This window comes from Petromyzon marinus, chromosome 63 (assembly GCF_048934315.1).
Source record: "Petromyzon marinus isolate PM22_M1 ecotype Great Lakes invasive population chromosome 63, UKy_Petmar_22M1.pri1.0, whole genome shotgun sequence".
Taxonomy (NCBI): domain Eukaryota; kingdom Metazoa; phylum Chordata; class Hyperoartia; order Petromyzontiformes; family Petromyzontidae; genus Petromyzon; species Petromyzon marinus.
The window spans coordinates 3,542,894-3,562,232 of record NC_133729.1 but is presented as its reverse complement, the minus strand read 5'-3'; the positions used below and the strand labels follow the sequence as shown (position 1 = coordinate 3,562,232).

The 19,339-nt window shown below is 52.3% G+C and overlaps 1 protein-coding gene across 4 annotated transcripts in view; it reads left to right on the top strand.

Annotated features, from left to right (window-relative positions):
• The first annotated feature begins 6,382 nt into the window (after positions 1-6,382).
• The window catches only part of LOC116956121 (uncharacterized), a 52,926-nt gene continuing 39,969 nt past the window's right edge, over positions 6,383-19,339 (top strand). For all 4 annotated transcript variants that reach the window (XM_032977580.2, XM_032977581.2, XM_076054010.1 and 1 more), the window contains exons 1-2: positions 6,383-6,554; positions 16,077-16,138. In XM_032977580.2, coding sequence (XP_032833471.2) covers positions 6,425-6,554; positions 16,077-16,138 — 192 coding nt within the window. In that variant the 5' untranslated portion in view covers positions 6,383-6,424. The remainder of the gene's footprint in view (positions 6,555-16,076; positions 16,139-19,339) is intronic.

Here is a 19,339-nt window from a genome sequence, read left to right as displayed (position 1 = left end):
GAGTGCTAGGTTGAGGAGCGTGGTGTGTGGGGGGGGGGGCACGGGGTACAGGGGTGAGGACCGCGCGTGCTATGATGTCGGCTGCTGGGCACTAAGTCCGGGGCACCTGCAATGTACACATTCTCAAGATGCAGGGCGCCAATAATGGGTGGCTGGGTGCTGGGTGCAGGGTGGCTGGATGCAGGGTGAGGGGTGCCGGGACCGGGTGTGGCTGGGTGTCGCGTGCAGGGCGCGGCGTGTCGGGTGACGTGCGTGGAGAGCACAGCCTTGCGGGGCGCCACGTGTGCCGGTACCTAGGCCGGCGGGCACCCTGCGTGCGTATCGATCGGGCCGCGTGGCGCCGGAGCCGAGCGCAGGGTGTGCGAGGGGGTGCCGTGAACGTGGTGGTGCAGGGCGCCGCTCGCGATGAACTCCACGTGGTGGCGCGCCGCCGTAGCGCGCGGGGAAGATCGCGCCGGGATGAGGAGGAGGATGAGGAGGTGGGAGAGGAGGAGGAAGAGGAGGAGGATGATGCGCCACGCTGCACGGGTAGGGGCTGGACGCAGAACCAGTGCGGCATAACTCTGCGGGGCCCTGGTACAGGGACGCGAACCCCTGTGGGAACGACATCATCTCGATCTCCACTGCTTTTCACTCTCCCGTATTATTCCCCCCCCCCCCTCGTCTCTACCTCTCCTCTCTGTCGTTCTCTCGCGCTCCGCGCTTCCTTGCTCCCCCATATCTCTCTTTTTTACGATCAGAGGAAACAAGAAGATGCTCGGTGTAGTCGGCACTTTGGTTCGTTCATCATTTCGGTTTTTTTGTTTTTGAATGCTTTGCTTTATGTAACCCCCCCCCACCCCCTTTTTAAAATGAAAGAGTTAACAAAATATTTCTCGCTCTGCCTCTCCTTACCCCTTCCCTCTCTCGCTACCCCCCTCTCTGCCCCCCCTCTCTCTCTACCCCCTCTCTGCCCCCCCTCTCTCTCTCTCTACCCCTCTCTTCCTACTCCATGTCGCTCTCGCTCTCTCTCGCTCTCCCTCTCTCCCTCTCTCTTTTTTTAAACTACGACAAGTGCTGCATCTGCACGCAGCCCTTCTCACAGTCCATCGGCCTCCGACGGGTAGCTCACAATCTGCATGCAGAGCTCTCCGTCATCTGCCACTGAGCACACGGCCTCCTCCAGCGCCCACTGCTCCTTGAAGGCCGGCACGGCGTGGGTCAGCCGCGCATGGCGGAACTCCAGCCCACACACCCTGGCTCCGACCAGAGCGCGGAAGATGCCCAGGCTGCTGGCCCGGCATTTCCTCTACCCCCTCTCTCTCTACTCTATGTCTATGTTCCCCCTGTTTTCTATGTAATTTTTTACCTCCTTCCCTCCCTTCCTCCCCTCCCTCCCCTCCCTCCCCTCACCCCATCCCTCGCTCTCTCCCTCCCTCCCCTCCTTCCCCTTCCTTCCCCTTCCCTCACCCCTCCCCTTCTTCCCCTACTTCCCTCCCCTCCCTCCCTCCCCTCCTCCCCTCCTTCCCTCCCTCGCTCCCACCAAGCCGGGCGGCACCCCGTACGGAAGAGACAATGACAGTAGTATTATTATTATGATCATCAACAGAGGCATCAAAATCAATGTATTAATCCTGGAGGAATCCGATGACCTATAAAGCTCTTTGTCACAGATGTCCAGTAGGGGACACGGGGCCAGAACGTTACAACAACAAACAATAAACACGTTATGAGTGCAAAGTATTGGAAAGGTAAACAAATCACTTAAATATATTATCTCCATATATATAAACGGCAAAGTTGTGAATGTGTCTGTTCAAAATGTTTAGCGTACTTCCCGACATGCAACAAACTGGAAATTTGTCATGTGGGTACTTTCCAGACTGTACACCATGCAAAAATTATAAAAATAAGACTTTTGTATGTATATTTTTTTGGAGGGGGCACAATAATGCATATTTGTTGCACGGCAAGTGAGCTGTGACGTCACATCGCTGTCATGTCACCCGCATGCCGCAGCGTCACGCAGTGTGCCTGTTGACGTCACGCATCCCCCCCCCCAACCCTCCGCCAGTAAAGTGCCATACAAATGTGTTGCAGGTCTAAGGCGTTCTGGGCCTCCCCTAGGTCGACTCAGCCTCAAACGAGTAACTGGTGTGGTGTGTGAACATCGCCACTGGGGAGACAAAGGCGGCCGGGCGTGGTGAATCCAAGTCCCTGGGCGAAGCCGGGTAGTAAAGCTAGTATACAAATAAAACTAAACTATGTGTTTTTTTGTTGCCAGGTTAATGTCCACTGAGCTATTAGCTTATTTTTTCAGAAGCGGCCTGGCCCATCACAGACGATAGCTCAACGAAGTGGTGGCGGATCATCATCATCGTCGTCGTGTGGAAAATTTAAACCAGCAGCCAAATACTCTAAAACGCGTGATGTGGATTTTAAATGTGGAAGTTAAAAAATCGGAGGACCCTGATGAAAATCCACGCGACTGTGGGGGGTGGTCCAGATGTCTTGTGGACCACGTACCCCCATTTAATTCCCTAACACGTAATATTGTTGTTTAAAGTTAAGGTTGAATTAAAAACATAAAATTAATTTTCAGACGAAAAAACATTGCGGGGTCAATTAATTGCGGGTCACGAGACTTCTGGACCACCTTGGTGAGGTGGTGATGGTGATGTGTTGTGAGGTGATGGTGATATCTGGTGAGTTGATGGTGAAGTCTGGTAAGGGGTCTGGTGAGGTGAGGTAATGTCTGGTGAGGTAATGTCTGGTGAGGTAATGTCTGGTGATGTCTGGTGAGGCGATGATATCTGGAGAGTTGGTGGTGAGTTGGTGATGATGTCTGGTCAGTTGGTGGTGATGTCTGGTGAGGTAGTGTGGTTATGTTTGGTGAGATGTCAGGTAAGGTAATGTCTGGTGAGGTGATGTCTGGTGAGGTGATATCTGGTGAGGTGATGTCTGGTGAGGTGAGGTCTGATGAGGTGAGGTCTAGTGAGGTGATATCTGGTGAGGTGATGTCTGGTGAGGTGATGTCTGGTGAGGTGATGTCTGATGAGGTAATGTCTGGTGAGGTGATATCTGGTGAGGTGATGTCTGGTGAGGTGATGTCTGATGAGGTAATGTCTGGTGAGGTGATGTCTGGTGAGGTGAGGTCTGGTGAGGTAATGTCTGATGAGGTAATGTCTGGTGAGGTGATGCCTGGTGAGGTGATGTCTGGTGAGGTGATGTCTGGTGAGGTAATGTCTGGTGAGGTGATGTCTGGTGAGGTGAGGTCTGGTGAGGTAATGTCTGATGAGGTAATGTCTGGTGAGGTGATGTCTGGTGAGGTAATGTCTGGTGAGGTAATGTCTGGTGAGGTGATGACTGGTGAGGTGAGGTCTGGTGAGGTGATGTCTGGTGAGGTAATGTCTGATGAGGTAATGTCTGGTGAGGTGATGTCTGGTGAGGTAATGTCTGGTGAGGTAATGTCTGGTGAGGTGATGACTGGTGAGGTGAGGTCTGGTGAGGTGATGTCTGGTGAGGTAATGTCTGATGAGGTAATGTCTGGTGAGGTGAGGTCTGGTGATGTCTGGTGAGGCAATGATATCTGGAGAGTTGGTGGTGAGTTGGTGATGTCTGGTCAGTTAGTGGTGAGTTGGTGATGATGTCTGGTCAGTTGGTGATGATGTCTGGTGAGGTAGTGTGGTTATGTTTGGTGAGATGTCAGGTAAGGTAATGTCTGGTGAGGTGATGTCTGGTGAGGTGATATCTGGTGAGGTGATGTCTGGTGAGGTGAGGTCTGGTGAGGTGAGGTCTAGAGAGGTGATATCTGGTGAGGTGATATCTGGTGAGGAGAGGTCTGGTGAGGTGAGGTCTGGTGAGGTGATATCTGGTGAGATGATATCTGGTGAGGTGATGTCTGGTGAGGTGATGTCTGGTGAGGTGATTCTGATGAGGTAATGTCTGGTGAGGTGATATCTGGTGAGGTGATGTCTGGTGAGGTGAGGTCTAGTGAGGTGATATCTGGTGAGGTGATGTCTGGTGAGGTGATGTCTGATGAGGTAATGTCTGGTGAGGTGATGACTGGTGAGGTGATGTCTGATGAGGTGAGGTCTGGTGAGATGATGTCTGATGAGGTAATGTCTGGTGAGGTGAGGTCTGGTGAGGTGATGTCTGGTGAGGTGAGGTCTGGTGAGGTGATGTCTGATGAGGTAATGTCTGGTCAGGTGATGACTGGTGAGGTAATGTCTGGTGAGGTGATGTCTGGTGAGGTGAGGTCTGGTGAGGTAATATCTGATGAGATAATGCCTGGTGAGGTGTTGTCTGGTGAGGTAATGTCTGATGAGGTAATGTCTGGTGAGGTGAGGTCTGGTGAGGTGATGTCTGGTGAGGTGAGGTCTGGTGAGGTGATGTCTGGTGAGGTGAGGTCTGGTGAGGTGATGTCTGGTGAGGTGAGGTCTGATGAGGTAATGTCTGGTGAGGTGATGTCTGGTGAGGTGATGTCTGATGAGGTAATGTCTGATGAGGTAATGTCTGGTGAGGTGATGACTGATGAGGTGATGTCTGGTGAGGTGATGTCTAGTGAGGTGATGTCTGGTGAGGTGATGACTGGTGAGGTGATGTCTGGTGAGGTAATGTCTGATGAGGTGAGGTCTAGTGAGGTAATGTCTGGTGAGGTGATGTCTGGTGAGGTAATGTCTGATGAGGTGATGTCTGGTGAGGTGATGTCAGGTAAGGTAATGTCTGGTGAGGTGATGTCTGGTGAGGTGATGTCTGGTGAGGTGATGTCTGGTGAGGTGATGTCTGGTGAGGTGAGGTCTGGTGAGGTAATATCTGGTGAGGTGATATCTGGTGAGGTGATGTCTGGTGAGGTAATGTCTGGTGAGGTGATGTCTGGTGAGGTGAGGTCTGGTGAGGTGAGGTCTGGTGAGCTAATGTCTGGTGAGGTGATGTCTGGTGAGGTGAGGTCTGGTGAGGTGAGGTCTGGTGAGGTAATGTCTGGTGAGGTGATATCTGGTGAGGTGATGACTGGTGAGGTGATGACTGGTGAGGTGACGTCTGGTGAGGTGATGTCTGGTGAGGTGATGTCTGGTGAGGTGATATCTGGTGAGGTGATGTCTGGTGAGGTGAGGTCTGGTGAGGTGAGGTCTGGTGAGGTAATGTCTGGTGAGGTGATATCTGGTGAGGTGATGACTGGTGAGGTGATGTCTGGTGAGGTGACGTCTGGTGAGGTGAGGTCTTGTGAGGTGAGGTCTGGTGAGGTGACGTCTGATGAGGTAATGTCTGGTGAGGTGACGTCTGATGAGGTAATGTCTGGTGAGGTGATGTCTGGTGAGGTGAGGTCTGGTGAGGTGATGTCTGGTGAGGTAATGTCTGATGAGGTAATGTCTGGTGAGGTGAGGTCTGATGAGGTAATGTCTGATGAGGTAATGTCTGGTGAGGTGATGTCTGGTGAGGTGAGGTCTGGTGAGGTGATGTCTGGTGAGGTAATGTCTGATGAGGTAATGTCTGGTGAGGTGAGGTCTGGTGAGGTGAGGTCTGGTGAGGTAATGTCTGATGAGGTAATGTCTGATGAGGTAATGTCTGGTGAGGTGATGTCTGGTGAGGTGATGTCTGGTGAGGTGAGGTCTTGTGAGGTGACATCTGATGAAGTGAGGTCTGTGGTGAGGTTTGTCGATGTCTGTTTACCTGCGAGCGAGCGAGTGAACGTACACCCCCGACCCTCTAGGGGCCGTCCATAAATGACGTCACGCGATTTTGGGCGATTTTTGACCCCCCCCCCGTCGTCACACGGCGTCACAAAAAGTCAGACCCCCCCCTCAAATATGACGTCACAAAGCTCTGCCCACCCCCCCAAAATAAACCATGCTTCAAATCTCTTTAAACTATTGTCATTGTAGTGCGTATTTAATGTGACGCTGCACTCTGATGTTGTAGGAGAAAACATTTATTAAAAAGTCAATTTAATTAAGTAGAACGTGTTGTCTATATTTATTTAAAGTTGCGGAATTTTGATGTGACGTCACATTCCTCAAACTCTTCCCCCCCCCTCTTCGTCACACATCGTCACAAATGCCTGACACCCCCCCCTAGGTGCGTGACGTCATTTATGGACGTCCCCCTAAGGCTTCGACGACAGAGGCACGCCGAGGCCGCGCGGTTTTCACGCGTTGAGGGACGGGGCAGGCGCGAGGTCGGCGTGATGACGACACGGGGAGGGAGGGAGGCTGACGGCGGGCGGGGTCGATGCAGGCGGGGGCGATGATTGGCGGCTGGCGGAGACGCGATGACGACAAAGGGGAGAACGCGATGACGACGACGGCGAGGAGGAGGGGGGACTGAGGGGGAGGAATGAAGGGGGGGCGGGACTCAGGGGGGGGGGGCTGGACTGAGGGGGGGGGCTGGACTGAGGGGGCGGGACTGAGGGGAGGCGGTGGCGACGAGCCCGAGAGAGCGGCAGGCAATGGCTGAGGGGGGTCCCGTTCTGGACCGGGTCCTGCAGTTCTTGCTCGCCCAGGGGGGACGCGTGAGGGACGGCGAACTCACCGAGAGGTTCCGGGGCTTCCTGGAGGAGGGGGACCCCGCCAAGAGAGGTACCACCCACCCACCCTCCACCACCACCACGCAACGCGCGCGTCTCACACTCACAGCCCTGACTGCGAGCGCCTTCACACTCACCGACAAGGCCTCACCCAAACACCACGGTGTCCTCACACTCACCCTCACCACGGTGGCCTCACCCAAACACCACGGTGTCCTCACACTCACCCTCACCACGGTGGCCTCACCCAAACACCACGGTGTCCTCACACTCACCCTCACCACGGTGGCCTCACCCAAACACCACGGTGTCCTCACACTCACCCTCACCACGGTGTCCTCACACTCACCCTCACCACGGTGTCCTCACCCTCACCACGGTGGCCTCACCCTCACCACGCGGGGCTCACACTCACCCTCACCACGGTGTCCTCACACTCACACTCACCACGGTGTCCTCACCCTCACCACGGTGGCCTCACCCTCACCACGGTGTCCTCACACTCACCCTCACCACGGTGGCCTCACCCAAACACCACGGTGGCCTCACACTCACCCTCACCACGCGGGGCTCACACTCACCCTCACCACGGTGTCCTCACCCTCACCCTCACCACGGTGTCCTCACACTCACCCTCACCACGGTGTCATCACACTCACCCTCACCACGGTGTCCTCACACTCACCCTCACCACGGTGTCCTCACCCTCACCACGGTGGCCTCACACTCACCCTCACCACGCGGGGCTCACACTCACCCTCACCACGGTGTCCTCACCCTCACCACGGTGTCCTCACACTCACCCTCACCACGGTGGCCTCACACTCACACTCACCACGGTGTCCTCACCCTCACCACGGTGGCCTCACACTCACCCTCACCACGGTGGCCTCACACTCACCCTCACCACGCGGGGCTCACACTCACCACGGTGGCCTCACACTCACCCTCACCACGGTGTCCTCACACTCACCCTCACCACGGTGGCCTCACACTCACCCTCACCACGGTGGCCTCACCCTCACCACGGTGGCCTCACACTCACCCTCACCACGGTGGCCTCACACTCACCCTCACCACGGTGTCCTCACACTCACCCTCACTACGGTGTCCTCACCCTCACCACGGTGGCCTCACCCTCACCACGGTGTCCTCACCCTCACCACGGTGGCCTCACACTCACCCTCACCACGGTGGCCTCACACTCGCCCTCACCACGGTGCCCTCACACTCACCCTCACCACGGTGCCCTCACACTCACCCTCACCACGGTGTCCTCACCCTCACCGCGCGGGGCTCACACCCTGACAGCGAGGGCCCTCACCCTCACTCACCCTCGTCGCACTCACCATGGGGGCCTCCTCACGCTCGCCACGGGACCGTTACCGCCACGGGGGTACTACACTCGTACTCACCACACTCGTACTCACCACACTCACACTCACCACACACTCACCCTCACCACACTCACCCTCACCATCACCGCGCGGGGCTCACACTCACCCTCATCGCACTCACCACGGGACCGTTACCGCCACTGGGGTACTACACTCGTACTCACCACACGCACCCTCACCGCAGGAGAAGCTGTCACCACACTCATTCTCCCCACACTCACACGCACCCTCACCGCAGGAGAAGCTGACTGTCACCGCACTCATTCTCACCACACTCACACTCACCACGCTCACCCTCACCACACTCACCACACTCACCCTCACCACACATCCTCACCACACACACTCACCATCACCACACTCACCACACTTACACTCACCATCACCACACTCACCACACTCACCATCACCACGCTCACCATCACACACGCTCACCATCAACACGCTCACCATCACCATACTCACCCTCACCACGCTCACCATCACCATGCTCACCCTCACCACGCTCAACATCACCACGCTCACCACACTCACCCTCACCACACTCATCCTCACCACTCATCCTCACCATCACCACACTCACCATCACCACACTCACCCTCACCACACTCACCCTCACCACACACACTCACCATCACCACACTCACCCTCTGCACGCTCACCACACTCACCCTCACCACACTTACACTCACCATCACCACACTCACCACGCTCACCATCACCACGCTCACCATCACCACGCTCACCATCAACACGCTCACCATCACGCTGTACCTCACCACACTCACCCTCACCACACTCACCATCACCATACTCACCCTCACCACGCTCACCATCACCACGCTCACCCTCACCACGCTCAACATCACCACGCTCACCACACTCACCCTCACCACACTCATCCTCACCACTCATCCTCACCATCACCACACTCACCATCACCACACTCACCCTCACCACACTCACCCTCACCACACACACTCACCATCACCACACTCACCCTCCGCACTCTCACCACACTCACCCTCACCACACTTACACGCACCATCACCACGCTCACCATCAACACGCTCACCATCAACACGCTGACCCTCACCACACTCACCATCACCACACTCACTCTCCGCACGCTCACCCTCACCACACACAACAACAACCGCCACTAATTGGCGGTGACGTAACCACGAAGCTTGTGCCAAGCTATGTGCACGTTGAGGCCACGTGAAGTGTCGAACGCCCGCTGGCAGGAGGTCACGGGGCAGACCCAGGTGCCACGGGTCGACTGACTGAGATGACTGGCTGATGCACCACCTGTGCCCCCTTCTGTGCCAACTTGCGGTGCTTTAGCCACCCAGCGCTCTGCTCGTTGTTGTGAGCGTCGCTCCTCCGCCCTCCGTTGTTGTTGGAGGGCGACTACCTCCAACTGCCCAGTAGCGTCCTTCACGAGCCTCCTCCACAGAGGCCAATCTTGACACCGCTGGTACCAATCATCGGCAAGTCTACTCAGCTCCACGTCCTCCTGTACCACATCACTCCATCTCTTCTCTAGCCCGTGCCGCGCCCGTTTAGCCCCCTCGATCCTGCCGAACAAAAGCTGTTTCGGCATGCGGTGGCTGGGCATGCGGGCTACATGACCCAGCCATCGCAGCCTTGCCTGCCAGAGGAGCTCACCGATGGCACTTTGTCCAGATCTCTCAAGGATTTGTGAGCTCACACAATCCAGTCTGGCTAAACCCAGGATGGATCGTAGGCAAGCCAGCCTAAATGTTTCTAACCGGCGAAGATGTTCCATTAGAGGGGTCCACGTTTCGCAAGCGTAGAGAAGGGAGGGAGGGAATGACTGTGGCCGAGAAGACCTGAAGCTTCATGTAGAGCGACAGACCAGGTAGCTTCCAAACAGCGTTACGAAACCGATTAAAAGATAATGCTGCTCGACTGATTTGGAATGAGACCTCTGCTGTCAAACCGGAGCCGGTCATGAGCACACTCTCCAGGTATGGGAAACTCTCCACTCTCTCCACAACTGCCCCATCATCAATTGGGAGTTGTGGGGGTAGAGTCTTCCGATGGTACAAAATACCCAGGCAGGTGCTTAGTTTTGGTGGGGCAGATGGTAAGGCCCCCACCTCTTAGTGGCAAGCTCCAGGTTCAGCAGCAGGGCCTCCGACTCCTCCTCTGAGTGAGCAGCAATTACCAGATCATCGGCAAACTTAACATGGTTGAGCAATAGGGAGCCATCCCTTGACCGCACCCGGGCGTCGATCAGCCTCCCATTGTATCTGTACCAGATGGAAATTCCTCCGGTACAGCTATTGAAGGCTTCACGAACTACATGGTCGAAATAGATGTTAAATAATGTGGGAGCCAGAGGACATCCCCTGTCGCACCCCAAGGTGTACAGGGAATGGCTCTGATTCCCGGCCACGTAGTTTTACCCGGGCCCGCTCACCATCATGAAGGTCCTTAATGATCGTGACCAGAGGGTCAGGGACTCCAAAAGCACGAAGAACAACCCAGAGCCCAGGCCTACTGATGGTATCATAGGCCTTGACCAGGTCAATAAAGCAGAGATGTAGGTCTTGTTGGAATCCCCTACACCTCTGCTTACTTAACAAATAAAAAAACTAAAAGATGAATACAGGAATAGCGAGAGAGAGAAAATACATGCACGTAACAAGAAAATGATCATCACAGAAAATAAATGAAAGTAAATAAATCCGTTCAATCTCCGTACCCCCGCCCAGACCACAATCCCAACATCTTGCCGGATGTGGGAGAACCTTCACAGGAGGGGTGATGGTGGAGTGGCCGAAAAAGTTAATGAGCCAGTTGGACCATAATCAACTGCAAAAGCCTATTTTCTAGCATATGCCTGGACAAATAATTAGGCCTTTAGTTAACATTTGATGATGATGATGGGATGTTGTGAGGCCCCACTGCGGCCCTCAGTGACTTAATTTAATACGCCCCTTGGCCGCAAGACCCTCCTGTAACTCTTGAGTCTTTCCTTGGTGTAAAAAAAAACTGTGTAGAGTTATCATAGTCCTCGTCAGTGGGTGGGCCCTACATGTACTGTACAACAACTGTGTATGTTGGAACTTCTTTCGCACCGTACGTAACCAACCGTGCTAGTCGGAGGCGCGGGGGTGGGGGTGAAGGAAACAAGCTAAACACAAGTTCACTCTGCTTAGCGGGTACATCACTAATTATTATGGTGGCACGCCTTAATCGGAGAGGTGGGGTGGGTGGCACCCAATGTGCATCCCCGTCACTGCAAGCGTATTAGTCGCACTGATCGGATATTAGAGCTTTCATGTTTTCCGACCCTGGCTATAAGTCGTGTTCCTAATCCTGGCTCAGTCACTTCAGTCACCCTCTTGCAGTGATGGTATAAGTGACTGACGTATATGTGTGTGTGTTGGCACAGTAGTGGGCACAGGTGGTGCATCGGCCAGTCATCTCAGTCGACCCATGGCACCTGGGTCTGCCCTGTGACCTCCTGCCAGCGGGCGTTCGACACTTCCTGGCCTGGCACAAGCGCCGTGGTGACGTCACTGCCACTTAGTCGCAAATGACGATTGTTGTTCATTTAAAGTGGCGTAGCGGCCAGGGCGCTGCGCTACGAACCCAGTGACCCGAGTTCGATTCCCGCTCACGGCCAACACCAGTGACAAATATCTGAACCGGTCCTAGGCCTCAAATGAGTACCTGGTGCAGTGTAAAAACATCGCCACTGGGGAGAGAAATACTGCCGGGCGTGGTGTTGGCTACCCATTCCCTCGTGTGCCGTGCCGGCCTTCATAGGTGCTCGCTAACAGCACTTTCCCCAACAGCAGTCTGTTAAGGCTATACAGGGGGTCTTTGTTTTTGTTCATTTGAAAGGCTTCTTCAGCTCACGCTATGAAAAAGGTTGTATCATCTATAACACTTACAATGCCCCTGCTGCTAGCTGCACACGAGATAATTTCATCTATTAAATGGATTGAAGTAGCCATATAGCCGCAATGCCATCAAGATTTAGCAAAGCACTAAATTAATGGGTAATATCTGCTTAGAACTTTATTGTGCTTTTGTAATTTTGTCAAATATTTTGTCGGCAAATAACACGTTATTTTATTTTTTTATTAAATGAAGTGCAGTATATATTTTTTTTCCTGGATAATCGCTCGAGATTGAACATCATCACGTTGAAAAAAATGAATAGAAATCAAACCATCAACGATATTCACAATATAATAGTATTGTGCGAAACTGACGATACAATCATCATGCCTTGTATCGTAATGACGTGTTTCCGGTTTGATTTTGATTTTAACCCAGGGTGCGTTCACTGGACAGAGCGCTCTGCCGTGGAGTTACTCAGAGGCGGATGGTAGCTCCCTTGTTGAACGCTGGGTTAGGAAGCTCACAGCCTGCCGACGGCGCCAGTGAGTGCGCTTCGTGCCCGCAAACGGAGAGTTTGTGAAGAGGTACGGCGCCGGCGCTGCACCTCCCATTGGCTGGATTTTGACACCCACCGTCTTGTCACTCGGCGACGCAGCTCCTTCAGCAGACCGTCGGCTCCTGTTTAGAGACATGTGCTGTGGGCCGCGAACGTGGCATTCGATTAGAAAAAAAGAGAGCTGTGGAGCTCTCTGGAATGCTCTGCACATTGTTGAACACGCTCCCTATGTGAGATCTCGAGTGACCAGGATGAGTCGCATTTGCATGGGCGATCTGGGTCACCAAATTGACAAAAGCAAAATAGAAAAAAGAAAGTAGTGCAATGAAGGAAAATAGACATCAGAACAAAAGCAGCTGCATCACATGAGTAATTGAAAATATTGCACAAACTAAACATTACTAATAATTGCACTGTTGCATAAGTCTGTTCAGGAAGATTATATTGAGACTGATCATATTAAAATTACAAATTAAGTGACTGACACGGTTAACAGATAAGCAGGGTGGCTATTGTACTAATATGTAAACAGACTAGGATATATGTCAAACATAGTGGATATCCTCATTGGCAAGAGGCATTTACGACACCTGAATGCCTGTACAGGTGAGGAGGGTGTGCGAAGGGTTATCCCGGCGATGTTGATTTGACAGGTGAGTGGGCCTGAGCGAATGCTAAATCTTCCGTGACAGTACCAGCAGCTAATCCGTGCAGTGCCACTTTACCTGCGACTGTTCCGCGCCGTGTGATGTATTATCAGTGGGGAGCGGTAGTGTAGTGGTTAGCATGCCGCGCTACGAATCCGGCGACTCGAGTTTGATTCCCGCTCACGGCCACCACCGGTAACAATTATTTGAACCGGTTCTAGGCCTCCCCTAGGTCGACTCGGCTTCAAATGAGTATCCAGTGCAATTTGTAAACCGCGAATGAGCGCCGTTGGAAGGCGTGTGACGTAATGGCGGTTTGATAGCCAGCCAGCCACCGCGTGCCGGCTGTTGGAAGAGCCCCCGTCATGTCCCCGCGCCGTGCCCGGCGCCAACGGGATGTCTCCCATGCGTTCGAGCTCTTGGCGTCACCTCCGCAGGTTTGGCGGTGGGGCCGATCTTCGCGTGACTTGGGACGCCGATTTATAGGAGAGCCGTCGTGACATGGAGAAAGCTACGATGCGTCGTCATACCATAGAAGCGCCCCGATAATCACTTCTCGTCCATTCTGATAATTTAATCGCCGCATCCTATGTGTGTTTGTTGAACTTCTTTCGCACCGTACGTAGCCAACCGTGCTAATCGGAGGTGCGGAGGGGAAAGAACAAGCTAAACTACACCTCTCTGGTTATCGTTGCTTTGGATTTTTTTCTCTTCCAAATTTTTGTTGATATTTCCGTACAAAATAATTATGAACTGACAATACGGTGATTAATTGCTCACAGTCATAATGATAATGCGATTAGTCAGGGTTACAAATAAACACATTCCTGCGGAGGGAGCTGGTAGGAACGTTGGGTTGCTCGGTCAATGGCCAGGGTCAACGGTGGCGTGGTGTATTCCGCAAATATGCCCGACTGTGAGGGCGGGCACAAGCCGGCGTGAGTAGGTTAAACGTTGAGTTTTATAAGGGCACCACGGGGTGACAAGCCCCTCCCCACCCAGCCCCATCCCTCCCACCCCCCACCCAGCCCCACTCTCCCCACCCAGCCCCTCCCCACCCTCCCCACCCAGCCCCTCCCCACCCTCCCCTCCCCACCCAGCCCCACCCTCCCCACCCAGCCCCTCTCCACCCAGCCCCACCCCTCCCATTTTTGGATGCACGACGGACGGACAAAATAATCCCCTGTGGGCTGGTGTAACCAGGAGGTTCCTACCAGTAATAGCTCTTAGCCATTATATTCGCAGTTTGTAATTGTTGGCTTGGCGGTTGAGTGACGACATCATTTCCTGACAGCCTGCGTGCTGTAGATAGTCAAATCGCAAGGGTTGCAGAAGGCTCATGGGCATGCTAACATTGAGAGAACTACAGCTGATGGAACTTTATAAGCTTTCGATATTCCTATAGAAAGTATTTCAGGCAGTAAAAGTTACTGTTTTGAGGATCGGTTACCGGTTCCAAAAGTCAGGAAAACGGTGACCGATCCCAGTGTAATTTTATCCATGAATGCACGCAATTTAAACTTCTTCATCATCAACAGCCATGATCGATCCACTGCTGCTGGATGATTGAAACTTGCACCAATTATATCAACTGCTGCACAGGGAGATGACATCGAACCCGTGCGCTAACCATGACTACACCGCTCTGACAGCTTGCCCAAGTTTTCTCAGTTCTAAAGATAAACACACCGTGTTTATTCTTCTGGACATTTCTGTGTCATGCGGGCAAACGGGTAACGGTATTTTAACCGGTTTTTATTTTACATTCAGTTACTGGTAAAGCACAAAATACGAGTTTTACAACCCCAGTAAAAGCTATGGGATACGATTACATAGTTACGTTACACCAATATTGCGATAAGTGATATCTGGTGAATGCAGCAATTCCTCATTTAACGCAGTAGATGCGTTCCTAAAAATGTCCGCATAAAGCGAGGGAATTACTGTGCGTACATTACAGGACATGAAGAAGTACGTTAATAAAAATGTCTAATTTGAATCGCATTTGCACTATAAAATCGGCCTGCAGCCATCCCATAGCGGGACAAAGAACTGAGATTGGGCTAGGCTGCTGCGTACCGTATCACTCCCCGCCTATACAGGGTACTCCCCGACTTACGATACAGGGTACTCCCCGACTTACGATACAGGGTAGTCCCTGACTTACGATGGAGATGCGTTACGACGACCCCCATCGTAAGTAAAAAATATCGTAAGTCGAAGATGGCCTTAGCCTACCCAGGAGTCTTAAAGAATGGTGATAATTGAGCAAAACAGAGCAATTTACAGGACTGTACTGTATAAACTATATACTGTATGTATTTATTGATTACAATACTGTTTTTGCACAGTAAAATTAAAAGTAAAAAAACAAGGTAAATTCTTAGCCTACCTATATGAACTGCAATTTCATCGAAAGTTTTTTTCAGGAAACAATCCTCTCTGCTATAAAAACTTTTAACATGCATTGAACGTATGTATCGTATCGTGGTAACCCTAAAATGAAATCGCTAAAGCTACGTATCATACATGCATTGAACGTATCGTAACGTATCATATTCTACTGTACTCACCAAGATTCTGTCCGTCGTCTGCATACTTGAACGATGTTAGGTTGTTGATGGCTACATTAACTTAGTTGTCGGAAGAGGAGGATGGCGATGATAAAGTTACAGTATCGTACCTCGTACGCTGCTGCGTTTGCCTGCCGCGCGAAATTAAAAATATTTTACAATTTTGTCATATCGCTGTCGCCATCGTAAGATCTAAATATGGTAAGTCGGACCATCGTAAGTCGGGGACTACCTGTACTGAGAATTCCCATACCAATCAAGAAAGTAGTTTGTCGTCGACCGTTCAGAAACCGCATCACAAGAGGCTCGTTCCGCGTTCTAACGGTGCGCGTTGCCGCGTTGCGCGAAAAGTGCTCCCCAATAAACGGAACCGTGTTGCAGCGACAACGCGTTGCGCGAACACACGTTCAGTGAGGACTCGCCGTACGTGTTTGGCGTCTCGTGGATGTGTGAATTACCGTGAGTAATGAGTTACCGCGGTGACCCTGGTGCTGTACCCCGTTCTGTGTGCCCCAGCGGAGCGCTGCGCGGAGTGGAAGGCGGCGCTCAAGGCCTGTGCCGTCGTCAAGCAGGACAAGGTGAGTAAGGTGGGGGGGGGGGGGGCACCCTGTGTTGACCACTGACAGCCCACCAACTGTGTGAGACGCCTCCGCGCTCACCAAAGACTCCCCGTGTAGCCTTAACAGAGTGTTTGGGCAACTGCTGCTAGCAAGCACCTATGAAGGCCGGGACAGCACACGAAGGGGTGAGTGGCCAGCACCACGCCCAACCGCCTTTGTCTCTCCAGTGGCAATGGACCTAGGGGCGGCCCAGGACCGGCTCAGGTAATCGTCACTGGTGTTGGCCGTGAGCGGGAATTGAACCGAGATGGCCGGGTTCGTAGCGCAGCGCGCTAACCGCTACACCACCGCTCCCCACACCACCACCGTGTCTCTACCCAACCGCCACGCATCGTTTAAAGCACCGGGTGAGGTAGGCTGCATCTGTCTCTCCATCCCGGGTCCGTCTGCCATTGTGTCTGCCCTTCTGCGGAATTGGACTACATTTTGGACACGTTAATGTATGGGTCATAGTGTATTCGTGAGTTAGAATTAGTTCCCATGTGCGCTATTACCTGGGCGCTTAATTACGTTGGCACTTTGGAACTTGTTTTATACTAATTGAGTGAGGTATGATATTAAACGTAAGATGGCGATGATGATGGCGGGATATTATATTTTCAGAGCATGGACTTTTCAGGAATTTAAAGACAATTTAAGAATTTTATTTTAAATTTTCAGTTAATTTCTATTATGTACTCGTGTCAAGTGTGTGCCTGCTCACTATAGTACCACGAGACGCCACTCTTTCTGACAATTGACGTCTTATGTGTGGGGTCACGTCCAGTTTTTGTATCAGTGTGGAACAAAACAAACATTTTGGATCGTCTGAAATTTGATATCTGAAATTCGATTTTCAGAATTTTTTGGTAAATCCAAAAATCGGGAATCCCAACAGTTTTTTTTTCAAATGATAATGTAGGTTTGGCCACAGTCAAGACACTGCGTTGGCTCTGAACTCATCAAAAGCCAGGAAAGTGGCCTTTGATGGGCGGCAGAGTGGCACAGTGGTAACACCTCGCAGCGAGAGGGGGCCTGTGTTCGATTCAAACTCGGGCACCTTTCTGCGTGCCGAAGTTTGTCTGTTCTCTCCCCGCTGTTCCGGAGGGGTACCCTCCCATAGCCAAACGACATGAGATGCATTGTAGCTGGTATTGACTAAAAACATCCCAATGCTGAAAAATTACCTGCAAATAATGACTCAGTTGGGATCCGCACGAAGCAACATCGTAAACCATACTGCGAACAACTTGTGCAGGAACCTCCTGGCAAATGAGTCCTTAGACTCTGCGAGTCTTTCCTGGGTAAACAAGCAAAGTAATCATTAATTGGCTCATGCACCTGGCCCTGCATGATGTCGTGGTCTGATGACGTTGAGTTGAGCTCGCGTTAATCTTAAAGAGCGTTTAGAACAATGGGGCTTGCCCGAAATAAATCCGACCGACCGGCAAAAACCTGCTTCGCCGTGGGCGGCAGCGGACGGTCATCTCCCAGTGCGGAAGACGCAAGACTGTTACTGGGCAGCTGGCGTCCACCGGTTAAGGAACTGCACCCAACCACCCGCCCACCGGCCAACTGATAAGAGAGCCAAGGGTAACGTTGCGCCACCGCCGCCTTGATCCAATGGAGAGAACAAACCCGCCCTGGCTGAGCGAGCGTTCGAGAGGCGGAGGAGTTCCAGTGGCGGTTTGCTTCCCACAGCCGTGGGTGCCTCATATTTCAAAAACAAAAGGACCGTTCGTTCGGCGCGGTCCTGTTCACCCCCCATCCCTGTTTTGGTTTAAAATATTTTGATCCAAGGCTACGGCGTTGAGCGCTCCCATGCCAAATCCCAATTATAAGGGTTTAAGAGAAGCGAAATGAATTATGCGGTCAAGACGAGTACTGCCCAGCCAAGCTTCAGGTTGAGTCTCGCATTCATTGTGGATTGTGATGGTACCACAAAAATAGCGGAGCACTACACAAAACGCTTCTGTGTGTGCCTGTGCGTGTCTGTGCGTGTCTGTGTGTGTGTCTGTGTGTGTATGTGTGGGGAGCGGTAGTGTAATGGTTAGCTCACTGCGCTGAGAACCCGGTGACCTGAGTTCGATTCCTGCTCACGGCCAACACCAGTGACAATTATCTTAACTGGTCCTGGGCCCCCCACCCCTACGTTGACTCACCCTGAAATGAGTACCTGGTGCGGTGTATAAACATCGCCACTGGGGAAACAAAGGTGTGGTGCTGACCACCCACCCCCTCGTGTGCTGTGCCGGCCTTCATAGGTGCTCGCTAACAGCACTTGCCCGAAAAAGTCTGTTCAGGCTACATAGGGGATATTTGTTTTTGTATATGTTTGGCCTCGTGTCTTTGTGCATGTCCTCAAGTGTTTGTGTGTGTGCCTGTCTGTGTTGTCTCTTGTGTATCTGCACGTGTCTGTGTCTGCCTGTCTCTACATATCTGTGTCTGCTTGCCCCAAAGTGCACACAGCCTGGCACAAGCGCCGCGATGATGATCACCGCCACGTGGCGGCGAATGGCGGCTGCTGCTGTTGTGGTTTGCGTATCTCGGTGCAGGTCTTCCTGTCTAGGCGTCTGCATGTCCTCTATATGCATGTCTGAGTGTCTGCGTCTTAGTGAACAACCGTTTGAGCCATATGCGTGCCTTGTGGTGAGTGTCGGTGAAATTTGTGAAATTTCCAAGCCCCCACTCGGCTCTTTGGTGGCCGGTCGACGTCGGAGCAGGAAAGTAAAAATAAATCAATCTGTTTGGAGCTTTGAGTGCATTCCCTTTGTAAGTGTGGTATTTTCTCCGGGTTCTCCAATTTCCCCCGCCACGCAACAAGCCAGACGTGAAGTTAAACTAGAATTGGCCAAGCAAGCAATGCTAGCAGAACCCTCCTAAAAATAATCTTGAAACTCTTTTCCCTGCATGACAAAAATAAAAAACGCACATTGTTATCGTGATTTCGAATTTTTACCTTCGGTTCATTACGCCGACATCTCAAAGTCAATCCCCGTGCGTTATTTGGTCGATGTTAATGAACGAATTGGACGGTTCGAACTGTTAACAATTTAGTTACGATCGGTGAAAACGAGTTTTTTTCCATGTGCCGTTGACTCGCGAGTGATTTATTTTAAACTATGCAGAGAAAACTGTTCATCCTTGAACTCTCAAAATAATCATTGGCATACTTGCGCA